Source organism: Patiria miniata, unplaced genomic scaffold (genome assembly GCF_015706575.1).
Source record: "Patiria miniata isolate m_02_andy unplaced genomic scaffold, ASM1570657v1 HiC_scaffold_24, whole genome shotgun sequence".
Lineage (NCBI taxonomy): Eukaryota > Metazoa > Echinodermata > Asteroidea > Valvatida > Asterinidae > Patiria > Patiria miniata.
In genome coordinates, this window is record NW_024037063.1 from 16,405,581 (window position 1) to 16,429,641 (window position 24,061).

The window sequence follows — 24,061 nt, forward strand, 5'->3', positions numbered from 1 at the left end:
TATGTACATGTACATGTACATATCCGTCCTCAAGCCGTGAGTACAGTACGGTGGGCATATCATTCTCTGAACGGGCACCCCCTCCACGCCCGTTACAATATGCACTGTTGCGCGATGCAAAGCATATTATATTTTCCCCTCCATCCCAAATGGTCGAGCCGAATGTAGAGTTGCTGACCGTACCGGCCGAGGTCACGCGAAGATCAGCGCACGCGCAACGTATGTCATGTATGTAAACACACACTTGAACATTCGTGCATTCGTCAGGTCTGACATGTCTGAGACGCGAGGCTGGTGAGTAAAAACTCAGATTTTCCACCCCCAAAAATTGTCCCATGATCCAAATGTCAATTCACAATTGTGGGAAAATAGGCCTTCTCCGAAAATATTTCAGAGTTATGGATCAACCAGCTCAACTTTTTTGGTGGATTTGCGTTTCATAAAGTGGAATTTCAGACAAAAGTATTTCGTCTATCAAACTGGCATTTCCAAAAGCTAGCTGGAGTTACCCTAGTCCGAGTAACTTGGACCCAACTTATCGCCTTTTTAAAAATTTGGACATGGTCTGGCGATAGTAGTCCAAATTTTTAAAAAGGCGATAAGTTGGGTCCAAGTTACTCGGACTAGAGTTACCCAGCCCTGAGTTTTATCATTGGGTTGTCATCTAGGGCTGGAGCGAGTTTTTCTCGTAACTTGTAGTATAGGCAAAAATTTTTGGAAAATGTTCAATTTTGTCCCCGTTACACACTAATTGCAACTGCAACTCACCCCAAACTTGCCTGGAATAACCATTACACAGGTCCTTGAAGTAAAAAACGATCCACAATGAAGATTCAGCCTACAATTGCAGTGAAAACAGGAGGAATAACCGCTAACTTGACAACCTTGCTGGATTGGCCAGGACCGCAATTGGTTTGTGCACAAAAAAATTGTGTACAATGAATGGCGGTCGATTAACAGGCACAGAGAGCGATCGCTGTCAACTACTCGTTTTTGCCGGCTGCGCTGGCTGTTGGCGCATGACGTCACGCGGAAGCGTAACACCCGATGACTGTTTCATGCACTAATATAAGGTTTACCACTCGCATCACAGCTTTGGTACTGGAACCGCAACCAATAGTGCATGAAACAGTCATCGGGTGTTACGCTTCCGCGTGACGTCATGCGCCAACAGCCAGCGCAGCCGGCAAAACCGAGTAGTTGACAGCGATCGCTCTCTGTGCCTGTTAATCGACCGCCATTCATTGTACACAATTTTTTTTGTGCACAAACCAATTGCGGTCCTGGCCAATCCAGCAAGGTTGTCAAGTTAGCGGTTATTCCTCCTGTTTTCACTGCAATTGTAGGCTGAATCTTCATCGTGGATCGTTTTTTACTTCAAGGACCTGTGTAATGGTTATTCCAGGCAAGTTTGGGGTGAGTTGCAGTTGCAATTAGTGTGTAACGGGGACAAAATTGAACATTTTCCAAATTTTTTTGCCTATACTACAAGTTACGAGAAAAACTCGCTCCAGCCCTAGATGACAACCCAATGATAAAACTCAGGGCTGGGTAACTCCAGCTATCCAAAAGCCATTAATCAGAATGCTGACCCTTGAAAAAAGAGCATGCCAGAAGGTAGCTTGAGTAACTCCAGCTGACATGCTCCATATTCATTCACATGTAACGCTGGAGGCATAACCTGTTCGTTAAAATGTGGTACTGGTAGCAAGAGACCCTAAAAAAATGGCCTCTCAAAAATTGTTCATTTTCACCTCTAATATCCCACCCCAGATTTCATTTACATACCTCATAGGATGGAACGCCGTATTATCGCGGTACTTATCACGTTTCTCGTTCGGAATAGAGTTTACCCACTAACCTTCCAGAATTGTCCTGTCTTATGTGTAGTATAACTCTTCCTTTTTAAATTAATATAAAAAAATCTGACGGGTGGTGTGGTTTATTCCGTGTACGATGCCTGTGAAAATAGACATGCGCGGCGTGTGCGAACGGAGGTGGACTCCCTATTATCGCGGTATGCGGGAAGTGGTTTTTATAATGATCCCAACTTTTTTGTTCATAGTTTATCTTTGACCAAAACACCCCTGAATAAAGTCTGATATTTTCCCTGTAACGTTCAAGTTGATTAAAGACAAATTTTCTGCAGGATGATTTCTTAAGACCCTGCCCTTCCCCCGAAAAAAGAACACAAATCCCTGAGGCAAGTCTACTGATCGGCGATTGAGGGTGCCATTCACTTTACACGGTGTGCTTGTTTTATTTTCGCTAACGCGCGGTGCTTATTTTGATCCCGTAAAAGTTGTTACGATTTCGCGCTGCAAATATCGTCGTTCGACTTCATTTTACAATTGCAGCTGAAGAATGGGAACCAGACAATGGAACTTTCATGGACAGAGCGCAATTAAAGATTTATGTTAAAATATAAACGGTACCTTTTAGCAGACACGGTGAGGGAACATTTTGCAAGTTTTGGAAAAAGTTAATATTTATTAAAATCGTTACTAAATCCCAAAAGACACAACATTTTTTAATCGTCCTTTTTATACAACTCGGTAGAAAATCCTTGATGACTGGTGAACTGGATAAAAATCACCACTTGAAGGAGTTTTGACACTGTAAAAAGAGAAATTTCCCATGCCGCGATAATAGGGATGCCGCGATAATAGGGAGTCCGACTATACATTCAGCAGTCATTTATGAAGCCTAATGATCGACTTGAAACAGACCACAAAAAAAAATGTGAAAAATCTTGACGATTTCGGTGGCTTGTCCGTGAAAAAACGCCAGTTCCAACGGCTATCGTCCATTTTGTTTTGCTAATTATGTGAATGTATGCATCACGTGATGACATCGAAACAAATCTGCGCGCGCGATGTATGTGGGTACCACACCACTTTCAGGCGCCGCAAGTAAGTTCAATTTTCGTCTGGTGCCTTGTCGTGGAGAGCATTCTCATTGTCTTGCTTTCCGCGACAACGCACTTACGATCCGGACAAAAGGAATAGCCAGAAGGTAGACCCGTGAACATGGCTTGTAAACTACGCCACGCTCTTGTACATGTTCGAACCAAGCGAAATCGTCCTTCCGTGACAAAGACTGAACATTGCCTTACCGTGTGATAAGTATTCACATATCAAGCTTTCTTGAACATGTTGAAATCCGCTTTTACGCCAAATCTGGCATCCAAACGAAATTCGAGGTAAAATCTGGCAAAGATCTCGATGTCGAAGAAGAAGTCCTGCAACCTCCTCTGATGCATGTGAATTACTACCTGATAAATGCTGCGGATAATTTGGTATCGCACTGACGCTCCGGGCATTCCTTTTGTCCGGATTGTAAGTGCGATGCAAAATTATTAGCTGCGTTTATCACGTGGCCTCGTTATTGGCCAATCAGACGCCGCCTATCATATGCGCCACATGAAGCAGACGGGTAGCTCGGAGGGCTCCGATAATTTTGCACGCAAATGACCCTGGGTACTCGTCCAGGGTCATTTGTCTGGGTCACTTGTCAGGTTAAAATCTAATTTCTACACGTTCGTATGGGTCTTCATTGATGGCAAATTTCGTCGAAATGACACATCCTGAACATGCGGTAAGGCAACTTTAGATTTCTAGGTGAGTACTCAACATCCATACGAAATTATGTATGGCGGATCGATTTCACTAGGTTCCAAAATACACAACAGCGTGGCGTTGTATACATCGCCATGTTCACGGGTCTAGCCAGAAGGTAGACCCGTGAAAGTGGCTTGTAAACTACGCCACGCTCTTGTACATGTTCAAACCAAGCGAAATCGTCCTTCCGTGACAAAGACTGAACATTGCCTTACCGTGTGATAAGTATTCACATATCAAGCTTTCTTGGGTAATTCTTACTTTTAAGGACACCTCTATTTTTTACGAGTTCTGTTCAAAACTGACTTTTGCAGATGACTGTCCAGTACCAAAGTGACTTTTGCAGGCGAAGGCAGTCTTTTTCCTTCATATAAACTTAGCTTGAGTAACTCCAGCTGACATGCTCATAGTCCGAAAATTTGTGACTCTCAATACTGTGTATGAGAGTCCCAAAACTTAAGGTATCCATATTGTGCAAAAGTTTGTGCTGCATAATAAAACCAGTGTGAATCAAATGTGCAAGCTTCTTACTCACTACAGTTTCTTCAATAATCCCTGAAACTTTTACCTCGCAAAGTTGCTATTGTGAGCATTGCCTCACCAAAAATTCAGCTTTTAATTCTAATTTTACAGAGAGTTATCAAAATCCAAAGATGAGACATCATGTTGATGTGTGCTGCAATGCATTGTGCAAAAAGACTCCTCAGCTACAACATTTTCATCGTGTAGATAAAACAGCAGCCTCTTGTTGCTCAGAGTGAATTCAGAATGTTTCATTTTTTAACAGAGGGCGCTATGTTCTTTTGGCCATCGATTAAAAAACCAGTAAGCTGCAAGGCACTAAGTGCATCTACCCAGAATACCTTGTAAATCACATGCACGTCTCCAGATCGTGGAGAATGACATGGATGGTTTTTGAACTGCCAAAAACCTGCCTTAAAATTGGATTTAAGGTCTCAAATTTCGCAGGTGACATGCTTGCAACTAAAGCATTTTGATGTTTGTGTTTTTTTATACACCATTCGGCTAATTAATGCCCACGCATTAATTAGCCGAATGGTGTATAAAAAAACGTCAGTAGTAATTTTGCACGTTTTCATGCACTCACGGTCCCAGTCTGACATGCTCATATTCATGAATGTCAGACAAGTCGACCGTTGAGACAACTCGACTCGGGACAAGTCGACCGTTGAGACAACTCGACCGTTGAGACAACTCGACTCGGGACAACTCGCCCGTTGAGACAGCTCGACTTAATGGAAATGTATACACGTGGAGCGGAAAAAGTTGCATTTTTTATAAATCTGTGGTAGGACCGGTCCCGGGCACGGCGCGGACTTGATGCACAGAGGGCGCTCCGATACGGTGGCCATAGCTTCGGGCCGGCGCACCGGCGCCCGCAAGGACCGGGCCCGGCTCGGCATGCGGGCACGTCGACCGGCGCGGCAAGTGGGCGCACAGGCCCGGCAAAGACGATGCCACCGTGCACGCGCGCTACGGCCACGTTGACCGGGGATAAGTGCGCGCACAGAGCCAGGCAAAAACGATGTCACCGTGCACGGTACTGACAAGTTGACTCGGGATGCGCGCATGCACATGCCCGGCAAAAACGAACAATGTGCAAGGACAATCACACTGCGCTATTTCGGCTCTGTTATACTCAACAAAAAAACTCCCAAACGGCGATCAGCCGCCGTCAACATCCCCGGTACTATCCCAAAACTAGGCTCAAAAACATGAGAGTCGACTTGTCTCAACGGTCGACTTGTCTTTCCATTTATCGCACATACGGTCGAGTTGTCTCAACGGTCGATTTGTCTCAATGGTCGACTTGTCCCGAGTCGAGTTGTCTCAACGGTCGACTTGTCTGACCCCCATATTCATTCACATGTAGAATATGAGCATGTCAGCTGGAGTTACTCAAGCTAATATAAACTCATGTTAGTTGTAATTTTGAAAGCACTTTCAAAGAAAATGTGACTTTCCTACCTTTTTTCACAGTCAGACGTGCATGTTGTAGTTCTCACACGCGTGAAAGCCCTACATAATGAAAGCCCGATGCTGATTGGCTGCTACAAAAAATAATTAAGATGTTTATTTTTTATCAGCCAATCAGCATCGAGCTTTCATCGCATCGAGCTTTCACGTTTGCCATCTTGGTTTTTGAGTCTGTTTTCTGGTTGTCATCGTCGTCTTTTACCCCTGAATTTCCATAGATCAAAGCCCTGCCCTCTTTCCACAAAATTAAACCTGCTGATATTCAAGAAGGTGTCATTGCCAATTGTTCAGATGTGCCAAGAAATATCAGAATGTCAATTTTGAGTGTCATTTAGTCAACTGTTTTGGTGAGTCTTTCCCTTCCTATATAGGAACGGGGTCCTAAAAGTACGGATTACCCTTTCTTGAACATGTTGAAATCTGCTTTTACGCCAAATCTGGCATTTAAACGATATTCGAGGTAAAATCTGGCAAGATCTCGACGTCCTGCAACCTCCTCCGATCATGCATGTGATTTACCACGTGATACATGCTGCAGATAATTTGGTATCGCACTGACGCTCCGGGCACTCCTGATGTCCGATTAATAAGTGCGATTCCAAATTATTAGATGAAAAAAAGTAAGACTGCTGCAAACTGCTTACTGACTGGATGGACCTGAAATATATAAATCTAAAAATTAATGTGGCCTGACGTTGCGAACTTAGCAAGTTCTTCTTCAGAGGCTAAAACAGAAATGACAGAGGTACATACATTAACATGGGGGTGCACACAAACATGCAGGGCTGAAAGAAGAAACACAAAAGGAGGATTAGGTGGGAAAGGTGTGGAAAGATGCAGGGGAGGGTGGATGAGAGAACAAAGAAACAAAGGGAGATGGCAAACCACAAGGGGTCTGGTATGAACAGGGGAGGGACCAGAAAGGGGAAGGATCAAAGGTCACAGGGAGTGGGAACGGACAAAAGAGTGTGAGAGTGAAGGGGGATGATGTGGGGGGGGGGGGGAAGTTTACCCATCTTCCCCCATCTTTCATCCCTTTCCACCTCCATACTGTTTCTCCCCCCCCCCTTTTGTGTTTCTTCTTTCAGCCCTGCATGTTTGTGTGCACCCCCATGTTAATGTATGTACCTATGACTTTTAGCCTCTGAAGAAGAACATGCTAAGTTCGCAACGTCAGGCCACATTAATTTTTAGATTCCAAATTATTAGCTACGTTTATCACGTGGTCTCGTTATTGGCCAATCAGACGCCGCCTATCATATGCACCACATGAAGCAGACGGGTAGCTCGGAGGGCTCCGATAATTTTACACGCAAATGACCCTGGGTACTCGTCCAGGGTCATTTGTCAGGGTCACTTGTCAGGTTAAAATCTAATTTCTACACGTTCGTATGGGTCTTCATTGATTGCAAATTTCGTCGAAAATGACACATCCTGAACACGCGGGAAGGCAAATTTAGATTTCTAGGTGAGTCAAAGTGATTGAACGAACCGACAGCTTTAAAGGTCATATAGTCCGGTTCACAATGTACTAAATCCAAGTTTCGTTGGGATTTTTTGGGGATTAGGTAAACTATACATTTTTGGAAAGCTTAGGGTCTACTGAACCCAAAAACCAATGTTTCAATTTTTTCAAAGGTCATCTTGGCCGCCATCTTGGATTTTCAAAATGAGGGCATTTTTAGCTCTTTTTCCCTGATGATTTGGCTTGTTGCATACATTTTAAAGGGAATGAAACTCACTGGAGCCTGTTTTCACAAGTATTTGACACAAAAGAAAAGTATTTCCTCATAATTAAAGACAAAAACAGTCTATTTTTACGAACGTTGCCAACGGTTACCATGGCAACTGATTATAAAAAGTGCTTTTCATAATGTTGTAAGGTGTTAAACATCCAAATAAGACTAGCATTACTGTTGGACAAACAATTTAAGGACTATGCCCGGCCCAGACATGGCAAGAAGATAACTTGACAAATGATACCCCAATGGTTGTCATATTTTTTATATAACATTAAAAGTACGGGGGTTTTGGCTAATCCGAAAATAAAACGCTATGTGCAGACGTTTCAAGAATTCACTTTGAACCAATATGATCATTTTGATCAACTGTAGTGATTAAGGAAATCCAACATGGCTGCAATGACTGTTTCTCTCTTTTTTTTGGGGGGGGGGTTACTGTTTTGGCAGAACTTACGAGAGGAAATCCAAAAGTACACGTAGTACCAATATTAACAGCAATTAAGTTTGGCTCAGTAACTTAAATTGTTTTCAACCAAATCACTAATAATGATGATTTGTACCCCAAAAGTAGTTAACTCCCTCCCCCAGTGGTAACCTTGATGTAATGTGGACATTTACTGTTTTTAACCCGCAAAATGAGTTGTAAAAAATGCGCTTTTGTGGTGGCTTCGGCATAACCAAAATGAAGTATTTTTCGCAGGCCAACTACCATTACTCCTAATTTAAACCCCCTAGTACTTCGTCAGGACTACCCTGCTAAATCCAACAAAGTCCAACCCGAGTTTCCTGCTCAATCCATTGTGCCTTATTTTCAGTTGTTTGGTGAATCCACCGGAGTCCAACATGATGTTATAATGCGGTTCAGTTGCCTACTAAATCCAACATTTTGCATGAGGAATGTTCACAAGGGGTTAACTGCTCAATCAGTCGAGCAGGCTCCATTGGGTATGTGACATAGTTGGATCCTGTTGGATTCAGCAGGGTTTGGGTAGGACCATCGACAGAAGAAAATTACGATGGAACCAAAATCCAACCCCCCCCCCCCCCCTTGGTGCCACAAGAAACCCGAAATACTCGGGTCTTCATAGGGTCTTGATAGGATAAGGTACCTCTTATCACTCTCATGGCCACTCTCATGAAGCATTGATCTTCCCTGAACTGGTCGCCAATTCCAAGCACGATGACAGAGAAACAAGATACATGTACTGCAACTAAACAGGTGTCACTTTGTGGGGTTTCTTTGCTTGAGTTATAATCCTCCCTCTCTCGGGTGTTGGAAAGCTGTCTTAATGTCAGCCAAGTCTTTGTGAACAATTACACATTGTCTAATCCGACTAAAAAGGACATTCAATCTGGACACTTGAACAGAACACTATACATTATTAACTTCATTAGTCTTTTAGAAATCGAAGCAGAGCTGTACAGCCCCAATGATATATTAACAATTGAAATTTAATCCTTTGAAGTAATGACGGCTTCTTCGGAGCCTCCTCGTCCAACCCCATTGCTAGTACTGATGGCCTATTTCAAGTTATTTAGACACTGTCGCCTGTGGCACAATTCCATCAAATAGTGCAAAGTAGGTCTCAAGCAGTTCAACCAAGTCACCCTAGGTTTCCTGCCCATCTTTCATAGCGAAGTTGCCTTACAGTTCCGGCCGCTCCTTGCAAGAATGTTACAAGACATCCCTGGCCTGGCCACCTGTCCAGCCATTAGCAAGTCTTCAAAATTCTGAGTTTAGTCTCCCCACGGGACCTTCTAGCTGTATGATTGCACTAGACCCCCAATCTTGCTTTCCCCTCTTCGTAGCTCCCCTGTGATTCGCCGGCACTTTCTATTGTACACTCTTTTCTGGACTGAGATGGGGGAGATGGGGAACAATGACCTGATGGGGTCTGATGTCATTACTAAAGCCATCTGATGTTAGTGCCGCAGATCGAGTATTGTGTTGGTGCATCATCATCATCATTCTCCATATCCATCATGGGGACGTTGAGCCGTACAGACCAAGCAATCAGATGCAGACTGCCACAGCTGTTGAGCATTTGTCTTGTGGTCAACTTCCAGCTGGCGCACCCAGGTGTTGCGAGGTCGGCCCCTAGGTCTCTTTCAGGCAGTGTCAGGCTGGAGTCCACCTAGTGCGTCGACACTCATGGGCGGGCGTGTCGTCCGGTGGACGTCGGACGTGACCGAAGAGGGAATGACGCCAAGATGGTAGCACGGATATCCTGGAGACCGGAGGTCCCCATGATAGTGGTGTTGGTGACAAAGTCAGACCACCGGACACCAAGGATGCACCAGTCAGTTCTGCATAATTAACGGACCCTTAACTTCTGGTAACTCTGTCTTCTGCTAACTCTGTTCTCTCCCTGCTATGCCGGTACATCCATTCTTGGAAGCATAAATACATCCTCAAGACTGATCTTACTAGGAGTCATAGTTCTGCTTTATAATTCTGACTATCATAAGTCCTATACCCTCATTTGGTCAATTACCAATAACATCAGGTTTACAATGATATCGTGTGTGAGAGGTCTAAAGTGTGAACTTGGTTCTACAACGTCATGATCTTTCACATGCGCTCTCCCACTCAGGGCAGATTACCAAGACCTTAGGATTGCATAGGGACACAGGGACAAGGATTAAGGAGCAAGCACTCTGTAGTAATGACCTGTCCAGACATAGCTAAGGCAATACTGGTTTGAAATGGTGTCATATATTCGTTCAGAATTTGAGGCCGATGCGATGTGCACAAGGGGACACTTTATTTTACAAAATTCGGACCTACCGTTATTGCGAAATGTCAATTTCAAACGCAGGGTGTCGTAAAATGGTAACTTTTTCATTGAATATGTATAGGATAAAGGGATAATTTGTAGTATGAATTATAAACAAAGATAATTATAGCATCCTTTTTCTATTGAACTGAGACTCTACACATGTGCTTAGCAGTGTTATCTTCACAAGCATACCAAATTTCAATCAAATCTGTCATGGCACGGCCAAGATCTTAGAGTGGGGGGTTGGATCCGCCCCCTTTTATCCCGTCCCCACAAAATGGCCGACATAATGGCGTCGGAAAAAATGGAAACATTGGTTTTTGGATTCAGTAGATCATAACGTTTTCAAAAATGTATAGTTTTGCTAATCCCCATAAAACCCCAACGAAAATACATTGTGAACCCGACTAATAGAGGCAAAATTCAAAAATAAACAGAACTTGGCTTGGCTACAAGATAAAGATGACAACGGGGACTTTGAGTCGGACACGGAGTGGCTTTTTCACACACAAAAAAGTCCGTTTTTTTCAAGCAGCCGTTCCGGTTTTTTTCAAGCAGACCCAGTTCCGTTTTTTTTTCAAGCAGACCCTGTGGCATCTCTGTTAACTGGACAAGTACCCAAGGTCACTTGTGTGCCAAATTATTGGAGCCCTCCGAGCTACCAGTCTGCTTCATGTGATGCATATGATTGGGCGGCGTCAGATTGGCCAATCACGAGACCATGTAATAAACGCAGCTAATAATTTGGAATCGCACTTACGCTCCGGACATAAGGAGTGCCCGGAGCGTCAGTGCGATACCAAATTATCCGCAGCATTTATCACACGGTAAATTACATGCATCAGGAGGAGGTTGCAGGACGTCGAGATCTTGCCAGATTTACCTTGAATTTCATTTAAATGCCAGATTTGGCATAAAAGCAGCTTTCAACATGTTCAAGAAAGCTTAATATGTGAGTACTTATCACACGGTAAAGCAATGTTCAGTTTTTGTCACGGAAGGACGATTTCGCTTGGTTCGAAATAGTACAAGAGCGTGGCGTAGTTTACAAGCCACGCATACGGGTCTAGCCAGAAGGCTGACAGAGAGAAGCCTTCTGATCCCAGAAGTAGCACAACTCGGTAGACACATTTGTGAGCGGTTTATCGGAATATTTTGTTCTTTTTTCAAAATTGCCGCTTATTGGGAACAATTAAAGGGGTCTTATGGTATGTCATGAATGTGTGGATCTGTCCAGGGTAGCTGGAGTTACCCAGCCCTAAATTTTATCATTGATACAATGTAGGGCTGGGTAACTCCAGCCATGTCCAGGATAACTGTTTTTCTCATTTGTATTTTCTTTACCAGTTTTTGTGGGCCTTTTCTCCCCAAGGGTATGCATAAAAATGGATACCGTGTGTCATTGATTTAAATGTGTAGTCAAAGTATGCCGATTCGGTTGGAGCGCTTGTACGGAGGGTACCGAAGTTCCAGCGCTCCACTCAGTAGAGCTAAGGGCAAGCAGTTCTGAAATTACATGTATTGCCATTTAAAAAAAAAAAATTTTGGCCTTAAAATGATGCTCAATTTGGCTGAAATAAATGTGACCACGTCAGTTAATTATGTGTACAAACGTATGGGAAATTTACACACAAATTAACGGCATTGCTGTTTTGGGGAATCCACAACTTTTTTCGCCTATGTGATTTATAACAAACCAACTTTCTAAGGTCAACTTCACCCTGCAATTCTCTTTTATTGACGTTTGGAGCTCGGAGAAAGTACCCCTGGCTGTATGTGATATTCTATGTCAAACCATTTCAAAAAAGGCGGTCACAAAAAATTAGGTCATTTTGGGCATGAAAATAGCGCCACCAATGTCCATGACGGTCGTTCAACCTAACCATGGAGCTATAGCTCCATGGTTTTACAGCTCACTTCGCCGAATTTCCACTTCGCTGACAACCACTTTGCCGAATTAGTTCGCCTCGTATTTGCTAGTCCCATATTTGACTGAAATACTGGACTACATGTACCTCCGTATATTCAGTCACAGTGCCACATACGTGCCCCAAAACCAATTAAAGATCGAAATTATATTTTTGTCAGCAGAAAATCAACCCAGCTATAGTATGACTGCTAAATAGCACAAAACCGTTAAATTTGGTACCTTCAGTCTATTCAGAGGTCTTGATATCTGAAAATCATGGTAATTCGGCAAAGTATTCGGACGGTTTTGAAAAAGCATGGCGTCTCTGAAGTCTGATATTAACCAGACTGTTTCCCGGCCACGCTAATAATAGTCAAAAGGCCAATGGGGTCAGGGAACCAGACATGAACTTTTATCATCTACTGAGCGTGCGTCAACTTTGGCAAAGCATACCGCGGCTGTTGCCTGTCATTCCAAAATTTTTGGAGCTCTGTGAAGTACCTTGCTCGTACCCCTCGCCCTGCAAACAGGGTGCTGGGAAGGGCAGATGAGCTTCACAGAATCTTGTGAAGGAAGCGGGGATGGCATTCTGGGTAATTTATCATGACCTATGTATAAAGCATCTGGCTGCAGCTGTAGACCGCAGTTAGCCAATGTGCGCAGATGCTATCCGAAAAGTTTGCCATAAAAATGCACACACACCATACCGGATGTGATTTCTTTTTCATTGCGGACCATGTGGACAAATTTTGAGCGTCGAATGATATGCATTTCGACCCTTCGTGAATTCGAAACGGAGCCTGAGCAACTGACGGGAGTTGAAAATTTACAAAACAGATAAGTTTTACAGATTTTCCTTCATAATTACTTTTAATTTTGCTTTTCAACCAAAAAGGGTGCCGCATTTATGAATGGGAACAAAAGCAGAGTGATGAATGACTCAGTCTTAACGGCCGTTTCAAACCTTGCAGGGTCGTGGTCTTGATGACTTGCAGGTCACAGGTCACGCAAAATCTATCCAAGCAGACCGTTAATTTATCAGCCCTTCCCAGTGTCCTGTTTGCAGGGCAGGGGGTACGAGCGAATGAAGTACCCGGATTCAATACGCGGATGAAGAGCGCACACAAGAGGGCACGCTTCACTGCAGAGGGCTCCAAAGACGTTGGAATGACAGGCATCAGCCGCGGTGGGCTTTGCCAAAGTTGACACACGCTCAGTAGATGATTAAGCTCTTGTGTGGTTCCCTGACCCCATTGGCCTTTTGACTGTTATTAGGGTGGCCAGGAAACAGTCTGGTAAATATCAGAGAGACGTCATGCTTTTTCAAAACTGTCTGAATTCTTTGCCAAATTACCATGATTTTTTTGGTAACTAGACCTCTGAAGGTACCGAATTTAACGATTTTGTGCTTTTTAGCCGTCATACTATAGCTGGGTTGATTTTCTGCTGACAAAATAATTTCGATCTTTAATTGGTTTTCGGCTCCCCTAGCAACGCGACCATCAGCCCACAGGCCGTATGTGGCACTGTGACTGAATATTTTAAGGTAGTCCAGTATTTCAGTCACATTTATGGGACTAAGTATTTGCCACTTCGCCGAATTACCACTTCGCCTATTTGCCACTTCGCCGAATTATCGTCAGACCTACCAAAGCTAGGCGCTCCTATTTCTGCGTACTCGCCTTTAAGTTAAATTTTGCAAGGCGTGCATCCTTGAAAAAATGACATACGGATACTTTTACTGGGATTGTATCCTTTGATGCACGAACGTGACAAACTTTAACCAGCAGCCCAAAAAATGTGGAAATTGAAGGCTTTACCGGGAATTCAGGCAAAAAATGAAAAACATCGGCATTTTACAGCTAATTACTAAGTAGTACAAATGCAGGCAGATGCTTCCGGGCCTGCAGAAGGCGAAAATATGACCGAAAGGTGACCTTTCTTAGTCTCCCAATATTGTCAGTATTATAGTCAAGATGTCATAGATAAGAATATTTGCAGTTTCTACAAGTACATGTACAAGGATGTAAAACTTACGGTTCAACTAAAAAGACCCATTTCTTATTGAGTGGTCGGGCACAACCCGACCACTGATTGGATTTTGTTACGATTAATCTTCTTTCTTTCTTTTTTTCCGGACAATAAGTTTCCGCGGGTTTTCTCCTAAACGGTATATGGTATGAACTTGTAACTTTCAACATTAATCGACCCTCGTCCCTAGTGGTGCATATTACTCTGACGTCATGATGACGTCATTGGGTGTCAAATTACAAGCGATTTTAGAGGAAAAAGTGGCCACATACTTTCACCTATAACTCTTAAACAAAATGATCAATTATGTTCTTACTTTGCAATCAGCTAGACCATTAGTTGATAAACATTTTTTTGTCGTGTACGTGAACTCGCTTGACCTTTACCGGAAGGTCAAAGTTACGTGAATTTAGAATGAAGACTTCAGCCTGAAATCAAAGCAAAACAAAATTTCTTCCAAACTGTTTACGCTATGATCATCAAACCTAGTGTGAAGTTGTACCATGTTACAAAGATGTTATAATCTTTGACATCATCAGGTATCAAATTACAAGCGATTTAAGGGAACATTTTGACAAAATAGTTTGCACTATATCGTTTGAACTAAATAGAGTATCGTGTTCGTTTTTTTCGTGAGGTTGTAGACTATACCCAGAGAAATATTTCTTTCCCCGGACACAAAACCGCTTGCCCTTCACTTCCGGTGTTACCGGAAGTGCAATAAAATCCGAATATAACCCAAAAGCGGAAGCATTTTACTACGCACATATAAATTATGAAAGTGTTAAGGGAGGAATACTGGACACAAAAAAAGTGTGATGACGTCATCATCCAAAAGGGCGCCCCCTAGTGGCACATAAAATAGAGTTTGCTTTCTTTAATTTTTTTAAACCATCCTTCCAGAAATAGCTTGTACAAGCCAGAAATAACTTGTATGTGTACATAATTATAATGCTTACTGAATTTTATCACAACTAATTGGTTGTACTGGAAAGGATTTAATTTCGTGATCCTTTGTTCTTACATAAAAATATTCATAATTGAACTCGGCAGTGTTTCATGAAAAAAGTGCCTGCCCGACACTGCCGCTGGAACAAACTTTTGCCAGGGGGTGCTGGAATTTCTAAAGGGTGGACAAAATTAATGCAAAAACGGAGCGCAAAGCCCTTACGTCGTGGCTTAAAGAGGTTGTGGAATGCTGAAAGTTGGTTTGTTTTTTATATTTTTTTTTATTGTAGAGTAGACCCATATATATCATAATGACAAACTCCCATTCTTTTGTAATGTGCGTTTATATGTTTATAAAACTGAAATTCATCGAGTAATTTGTTGGTCGGCAAGCGCATAATTGAAATCAACAGTCGTCGGGTTCTTCGTAAAGTCAGAAAAATCGTGACGTAATAAACAGGACTCGTTTATACTACGCTACATAGGGAGTCCTGTTAATTACGTCACGATTTACCATGTTTTGTTTGCTGCCCCCAACAACGACTTTTACACAAATTGCACGTTCGGGTCGCAACAGGACCTGAAAACAGCTCTCAAAAGTACCTTTTGTAGTCATTTCATGACAGAAACAATAGTCGTTTTTATTTCATCACACCTTATAGGCTACATATACCCGAAAATGACGGAAATGTCTTCGAGCATTCCACAACCTCTTTAATTTGGAATATGGATGCTCTGTGGTGCAATCTGAGGCGCTTCCTGGCCACTTTCATTTGACTTTTTTAGCAAAAGCGTTTTGAGATTTAAAAGACAATTTACTTCATTATTTTGTTTAGAATATACTGTTGCTCTTAAAGCGTTTAACTGTACTGAAAAGTGGAGAACCCTGTAGGTTTATGTACATATTTGGTTCCATTTAATTCTAGAAAAAGAATTGTATCATTATGCATGACATCGCATGTAAATATTATTGTTGCAAGGCTGCTTTCTTACATTTAGTAATACCTTCGTGTATGTTTTGTTTTATTTTCTGAGCCCTTACGGCATAGGGGCCCGCTTTAAGGCCCCGGAAAATGTTGGATTCTGGATGCACTGTGATGAAATATACTGAAGTATACTGAAACTTATAAAACCCAAAGGGATCATTTTTTTTTGGTTCAAGTTAAAACAAATGGTTCCACTGGAAGCGGATGAATTTCTGTTCATAAATATATTCACATAGTTCTAACTCACCAAATGATGTAGCTCTCGATATATTTGCAGTGTTATTTGTTTGTTACAGGGAATGGCAAATATAAAAGACTAAAAGACCAAATGCATCTTTATGTTTATGATCGGTAGATGGCAAGTTTGGGGCTAGGCAAGGATTTATCTGTCTACTGAGTTTTTATGACGAAAAACTTGCAGAGGGTAAAACATGAATAGCTTTTTTTTATTAAAACGAAACTACATGTTCACTGGAATTGGCGTAATGCATGACTAGTTTCAATGAAAGCCCGTCCCACTCCTAGGTTGGGGATGTGTGTGAACCTTGCTATTTGTTAATGTTGAGTACAGAATGCTAGCAACGTCAATGAAACTTTTAAATGAAAAGCAAAACCTTCAGGGGAAAGGTATGAACTTTTGCCCCTATTGAATGATCGAATGAAAAAAATCCTGGCAAGATTAATCAACTTTGCCACCATTGTCATGGCTGAGGTTATTGCTTTCGGGTCAAACTTCCATAATGGCGGAAATATCATAGACATATCATGATTTTAGATACCTTGAGAGAAATATCGATTCTGCACTGCCTGAAGATTTAGAAAATATCTCCTCTTGATATATTACATATCAAGAGGAGGTTTGTGCTAGACTTTCGAAGTGCTGCGCTTAGCCGCGGCAAAACTAGAAACAAAAATGAAGGAGATATTTGTAGAGCAAGCATAATGTATAACGTAGCGGCGCAATTTCATCGTCGTTGAACACTGCTGGCTGGAACACATTTTTGCCCGGGAGTAAGGGGGTGCTGAAGTATATTCCAGCACATCCCGGTCTACCTACATACCGAGTTTCAACCCAATCGGACTTAGCATTATATACTGCAGCACCCCAATCCAAACAGTTGGGGGTGCTACAGCACCCACAGCACCCCCCATTCCCGCGGGCTTGCTGCCCGACCACTCTGCGTTTGTAACAACAAACGCGAACCTCTAGTATTATCTTTGAATTTTTTTGGTCATCAGTTTTAAAATCCGACATCTTAAAAACTGTCTCTGTTGATTGGGATGATCAGAATAACAATATCATTGGGATCTACATTTAATAGGTAAATGTGTATAAAAATCTAAATGTAAATATGTAAATATAGGCCTTTGTGTAAATCTCCAAAATAGGATATTGAAATAATCTTGAAATTACGAAAAGTGTATTGGCATTGAAAAAAGAAAGAAAAAAGAAAGAAAATATGTTTAAAAAGCTCAGGAAATATATTTTCCTAAAGCCAACAAGTCTAAGTTATTAAAAAAAAATGTTTATATTGAGTTACATGGCCCGGACAGCACATATTTTTCATGAAGCGTCCCCTGCGCAGAATTAGGCAGGATTCTTTTCTAAAACGCCAAAACTGCACGCTTTGGAATTCCCCGCTTGCTGCCACAAATAAAGAGATTTCACTTTGTTAATCGTTACGGTGGATGAATGCAAGCCAACAATATAAGTTTTGTTGAGGAAAAGAGTGGTTGCTTTGCTATTTTGAAGCTACTGGGTTGCAAAGCCTTATCTGCGCAGAAGTAGGAGGATCAGGGATACCACTTCGCCAATCCGGTTCATTAGTAAAAAGTCATACGTGCACGCACCACTGATTATAGCTGCAGTATATAAATAGAGCTAGGAACAGATGACTGGAGTTACCTCAGGCCTAGTGCGAGTAACTTGGACCCAACTTATCGCCTTTTTAACATTCGAACATGGTCTGGTAATATAGATCATGTCCGACTGTTAAAAAGGCATTTAGTTGGGTCCAAATTACTCGGACTAGGTCTGGAGGAAATCGTCAACATGAACTAGCAGTTATGTAATTGAATTTGAAAATGTGCTATTCTGTCCCCGTAACACACTAATGACTAAATTCCACCTGGGAGTGGACTCACCCAAACCTTGCTCGGCATAATCACTACACAGGTTCTTGAAGAAAATAACGATCTACGCTGAAGAGTCAGCTTACAATTACAGTGAAAAAAAGAGGGAATTGGGCCCGCTCCCCCCCCCCCCCCCCACCAAAGTCGTCGGTTTCTGGTATGGAGCTTGCCCCAAAAGTGGTGCGGCGACGCGGCTTTTTTTTTCTTCAAATGTCGGCTGATGACTGCAAATGGTGCCCGACTAAATTTTGTGCAAAATGTATGGGAGCCCGAATAGGCCACATAAAGCTTATACTTGATCGTAACCCCATCTAAAAACACGTTAAAATTGTGCAGCAGCAGGATTCCAGTCAAACCAGTGGATTTGGCGGTTTTGAGACATCATCTTACATTGAAAAAAAAAACTTTTTAATTTTGCCGACGCACATGGCTATGGCGAGGCGCGCGCATACCAGAAACCAGAGACTTTTTTTTTTGGCCTTACCGACAGCCGATTGAGTTAGCGTCGCTGGCCACAGCAGACGTTGATTTGTGCACAAACAAAATTTGTGTACAAAGGAATGGCGCCAACTGCATGGCGCCAACTGCAGGGTTGTGGCCGTGATGATTTGCAGGTCACAGGTCATGTAAAATCTATCCAATCAGAGCGTGAAGTCACCAGCGTCTTGTATGCAGGGCGAGGGGGACCGAGCGAACCATTGGATAAACGCTCGAGGTACGTTAACTTCCGGTTCCATTCGCGCTATTCTACAACTGTGCGAAGTATGCATGGTTGAATTGAGATGACGTCACACTAACTAACAGGATTTGCCACTTCGCCAAATTAATGTGACCACTTCGCCGAATTGGCACTTCGCACATTTGCCACTTACGCCCATGCTCGCTGAGTACAGTGAAGAATGGCGGCCGGCCAAGAACTTTGGGCATGTTTGGCCCCACTAAATTGGTCCTTTTCCCCTATTATCAAAACCCAGATGAGATTAAACTTTTTTCATTCCATGGACCAACGTGGCGCACTTTGTTTTTTCACCTGCAGCGCTTAATTCACAGTATGAGTGAAATTTCATCAAGTTCCCTTCATAACTCGCAAGTTATAGTATCTGCCATTATCAAAGATAGCAGGGAACTTCTGGTGTGATTTTCCAATTTTATTTCGAATTGCACAGTGCACCATGCTTGTTCATTACAGGGTATGGTAAGTAGAGTTGGGTATGGTAAGCTGGAATTTTCCAAGATTTAGTCAAGTGCGTCACGTTTAGAGAACACTCAGTCGACTTTGTGCCTGATTGCCGGACGCCACCGTTCTTGAATTTCGGACTAAATTTCATGACACCGAAATTGTTCACAGAGGTTAAATGGCAAGCAATGAGGTATAGGTAATGATACCGGTAGGTACTTCACTGAATGAATGAATTTCAAGTTTGACAACACTGATGAGGAAAGTCCACTGAGCTGCCACACCACTGTGCATGTACCGGTACATATACGTACGTATGCATGGAGCCTTCTTGTAGCCTAGTCACTTCGCCTATTCGGCGAAGTGGTAAATACATGTAGGCGAAGTGGCAAATAGGCGAAGTGGTAATTCGGCGAAGTGGCGCAAATAGGCGAAGTGGTGGCAGCGAAGAGGTTGTCGGCGAAGTGGAAATTCGGCAAAGTGACCGACACCCTCTGGACTACCTCCGTAAATAAAAGTCACACTTGGAACATGCATAGTCCGAGTAAACTAGGACTCTACTAATCGCCTTTGGAACATGCATAGTCCGAGTAAACTAGGACTCTACGAATCGCCTTTTTTAACATTTGGACATGGTTGGACAATACATGTAGTAGACTCCGAGGATCATATCCCTATTGCGACTACCATTAATCAGATTCCAATAATTTTCATCATACACCCTAAAACAGTCTTCAAACTGCCTTATGCGCCCCTGTAGGCTTTCTCGGGAATTGAAAATACAAATGGTGGTGGTTAGGTTCACATACCTTTGGGAAGAAGAGAGAAATTTCACCTTCGTTGCACACGCCTTGTTTGATGCTGTTATTTTGAATTCAGGAAAATTTGACTTGTGCATGGCTCTGGCTAGACTGTTTCCTGGCTACCATCAGACAGACCAATCACAGGGCACTTTGATTGGTTGCCATGGTGACTAATCCAGGTGACTAATTGAAGCGCCCTGTGATTTGTCTATCTGATGCTAGCTATGAGCTAGTCTGGTTCCCTGTTCCCATTGTCCTTCAGACTCCAATATTTTTAGGGGGCTCAGGAAACATTCTAGCCAGGAGCCATTATCTTCGTGCACATGCATGATATTGATAATCATTACAGCAGTAGATATTGGCCAGTGCCGGCTTTATTAGTTAACGATGTTAAGCTGGAACAGTACTGAACATGCTCAGTGACTGTTTTTGGGGACTTTTTTTTTTTTCCTCTTCATATATCATCTCAAGGAGAGTCAGTCATCATTGCAAAAATGATGATAAGACATGAATCTGGGACTGAGAAACCTTTCCAATTTTGCAAGGAAATACTTAAAAAAAAATTCTTGGCTCTCCATAGACTTTGTTCACAACCGCTGAAGTGGCGTCAGGTTACAACATTCTTTCCGAAATGTTTACCATGGCAAATATTAATCTGGTTCCACACCAACATTGTTGTGACTTCGTATCCAAGAGATGCAAATCAGACCCTTTACAATTTCAGATTTTATTTCCCTTATTAAAAAATCCTCCAAAGTCCCGAATCAGAAAAAAAAATGTAATAATAACTCTGCCAATATAGAAGTCAATTTAAATACTAAAAGAAGAATATTCTTAATGTTTTTGCAAAAACCCCTAAAATACCACAAAAATGTAAAATGAGCGCGAGAGGGGTTTGGAACCCGGGATCTCTCATTCGCATATTTAAGCACTGGCCATTCTGCCACACGTGCTGCTTGATCGACGGTGGTGATGTAATACATTATAATGTACATGTAGGCCTACTCGTCTATGTGTCAAAGAGGGTGCTCTAAAATCTCTCTGGCCTAATATCAATGTCCATAAAAAAGAAAGCCGGATCCTGTAATATAGCCACTATCGTAGCATTATGAATGTACAGTGTACATGTTCATGGGTGCGGCGTGGATGATAGTGTAGGCCTATAGCGGCAGCCATTTTTAGTTTGGACGATTGGGCTAAGGCCTACTATATTCTAGTAATGAACTTAGTACATTTATTGGTACCTTATATTCAATAATGAGTAAAATCATCAAGAAATATATCAATTACAAAGCTACAGTGTACACAAAGATCTTTATAGATAAAGAAATCACAATATTTAAATTCAATCAAGATACAGAATCTGTTGGTGAGGCATTATTATATGCGATAGACAGGCCATGTCTGAATAACTTCGTACAGCTGGACATTACGCATACGCCTATGGAATCAGCTGCAGCCACATCCCTTAGACCCATGTGTTATTTCCAGCCGCAGCTTAGTAATGCGGACGTGGCCATAATGTCCAAAACTGGCTGATTTGAACAGCGTCCACACTAGTTCACCCCGAATGATGTCCCCATACCATACGCTACTGGTTGTTTTGGATCATGAATAATACATCATTTATTCTTGGCCTACACGCAACATCATAATGGTAAACCTGAAACCAGATGTTCCTTACATGAATATGATTGTGAATATGACCAACTATTTTGTATTTTTTCTCTTACCAGTTTCTTTGACGAACCTGGAACTTTGAATTCAACGCCGAAACAACCAACAGTTGTATGAGTAGATTAACAGCCCCTTGTGAACTTATGTCGCTGGCTTCAGTGTGGAAGAATGCCACGTAGGGGTTCGACCATGCAACAGGCGTGTAAGCACTGCGACGCACGGTTCTGTAATATCAGTGAGTGTGCGAAGCATGAAACCACATGTCGCTTCAAGATTCCCACGTTATTGGATGTGTGTACCATCCGAACACCAAACTTGGATAAACAGACAATTAAGTCCGAGGATAAACACACCTGCAAGAATTGCGGCCAGTCTTTCCCCAGGAAACGGTATCTCAAGGAGCACAAAAAAGTGTGTTACCAGGATGCCTTGGCTTGTGAGTGCGGATTGAAACTAGAGAAGAGCTACATGGAAAGACACAGATTACGATGCTACATAACCAAGGCGAAGAACCGTCAAATGAAGCAAACGGAGAATCTGGACAAAGTTGTGATGGCCCGGAGAGAGTTTCCATGTAAAAAGTGTGATTGTTCGTACCAGTCAGCCGAGTTATTGCATGACCATGAAAGGTCTGTGCATCGAGTCGACTCCCGTTCAAAGCCCATAGAAAAAGTCTCATCCAAAAGATCAGAGCCTTCGTTAAAATACCGAAAGTCTTCCAGAGGTACAAACCACCTGTATGCCAAACTATCCTCTTCGAAGAGGTGTGCATCCAACAGTAGACCAGAACCGATACATACATCACACGGCATGAATGCTAGTCAACGTTGTCCGGAATGCAAAGTAATGATCAAGCAGCGTAATTACCGTCAGCATCTAAAGAACCATGCGTTGAACTGTATCAACAAGAAATACCTAGCTAGTTTTGGGACATCTTTCGGTCAGATTTACATGTGCCGGTACATTACTTGCTACTTGGCTTTTCCCTCTTCCCAGGAACTGATCCAACACGAATCAGTTCACACGGGAGTCGGGCCTTACATGTGTGGTGCTTGTGATAAGCTCAGCGAGAGCAAACGTAAGCACGAGCAGCACGTCAAAAAGTGTGCTTCTCGAGTACTCCTGACGTACCCCTGCAGCTACTGCGGCAAGTTCTTCGGGAGATTGAATTTACTGTGGCGCCACTACCAAAGCCACCGCCCTGACAAAATGGAGTGTTACTCATGCGGACATTGTGGGGAGGTTTTTCCAACACGGCTGCTGCTGAACAAGCACAACGCCGACACGCATCAGGTCATGCAGCCAAAGACCAAATCAGTTGTTTTAAAGTGTAACTTCTGCCTGCAACAGTTGGTCACCCAAAAGGAGCTACTAGAACACACTAAGATGTACCACTTAGCCGACATCGCCACAACCAGCACCGTGGATGAACCCACAGCTGGTAGTGCCATTGCCAACAAGGCGGTAAAACAGAAGAAGATTAAGGCGTTCCCCTGCAGGTACTGTGACAAGAGCTTTAGAAAAGAGAGCAAAATGGCCCGTCACGAGAGAATCCACACCAATGAGAAGCCGCATGTCTGTCATATCTGCGGACTGGCGTTCACCTTTAAGAGTAGGCTGAAGCAGCACATGCAAAGCGGGTGCAACACGGCCAATATCAAGGACAGTGGAGACGAAGCAACAGACTCTGAGACAACAGGCTCCGAAGATCTAGAGGAAGTTACAAAAGAAGGTATTGACGATGATGTGATCTGTATATCATCTTCTTCCTCGCCCTCTCCATCTCCAACTCCTTCTCCATCTCCAACTCCTTCACCACCAAGCCCAACCATAGGGTCAATTCAGATCCAGAGATTAGACCCTGTGCCTGTCATAGGCCAGCCTCCAAGCTATGCAATAGCGCAGATTAGCAGCCCAGATACCGTCACACCACCAAATGTCTATACAACCTGTGACACCCTTCCGTCTCCACGAGACCAGGTCTACTTGATCCAATATGACCAGACGCACCAAGGGCCCCTAATCATCACCATTCCTAATGAACTTTCCAGTGCTGCTATAAGGATTCTTCCAACTGAACAGAATGACCTAGCAGCTCCAGTTCCAGTGAGGCTTGAACGTGTTCTCTAAAATGCACCTACTGCATAGAGAAATTGAAATGTTGCAAATGGTGATCCTAGAGGCCCAAGTTTAAACTTCCAAGCCAATCTTGCTGGACGTACACAGGTTAAGAGTGACAGTACAGGGTGACACCCCC

The 24,061-nt window shown here is 42.8% G+C and overlaps 1 protein-coding gene across 1 annotated transcript; it reads left to right on the plus strand.

Annotated features, from left to right (window-relative positions):
• On the plus strand, window positions 1–24,061 carry LOC119732193 (zinc finger protein 16-like). Its single transcript, XM_038205617.1, has 2 exons — window positions 1–294; window positions 21,864–24,061. Exon 2 carries the CDS (start codon window positions 21,973–21,975, stop codon window positions 23,932–23,934), a length of 1,962 nt encoding a protein of 653 aa, XP_038061545.1. The 5' UTR covers window positions 1–294; window positions 21,864–21,972; the 3' UTR covers window positions 23,935–24,061.

Coding starts and splice junctions, on each gene's coding strand:
- LOC119732193 (XM_038205617.1), top strand. CDS start 21,973: ATGCCACGTAGGGGTTCGACCATGCAACAGGCGTGTAAGCACTGCGAC.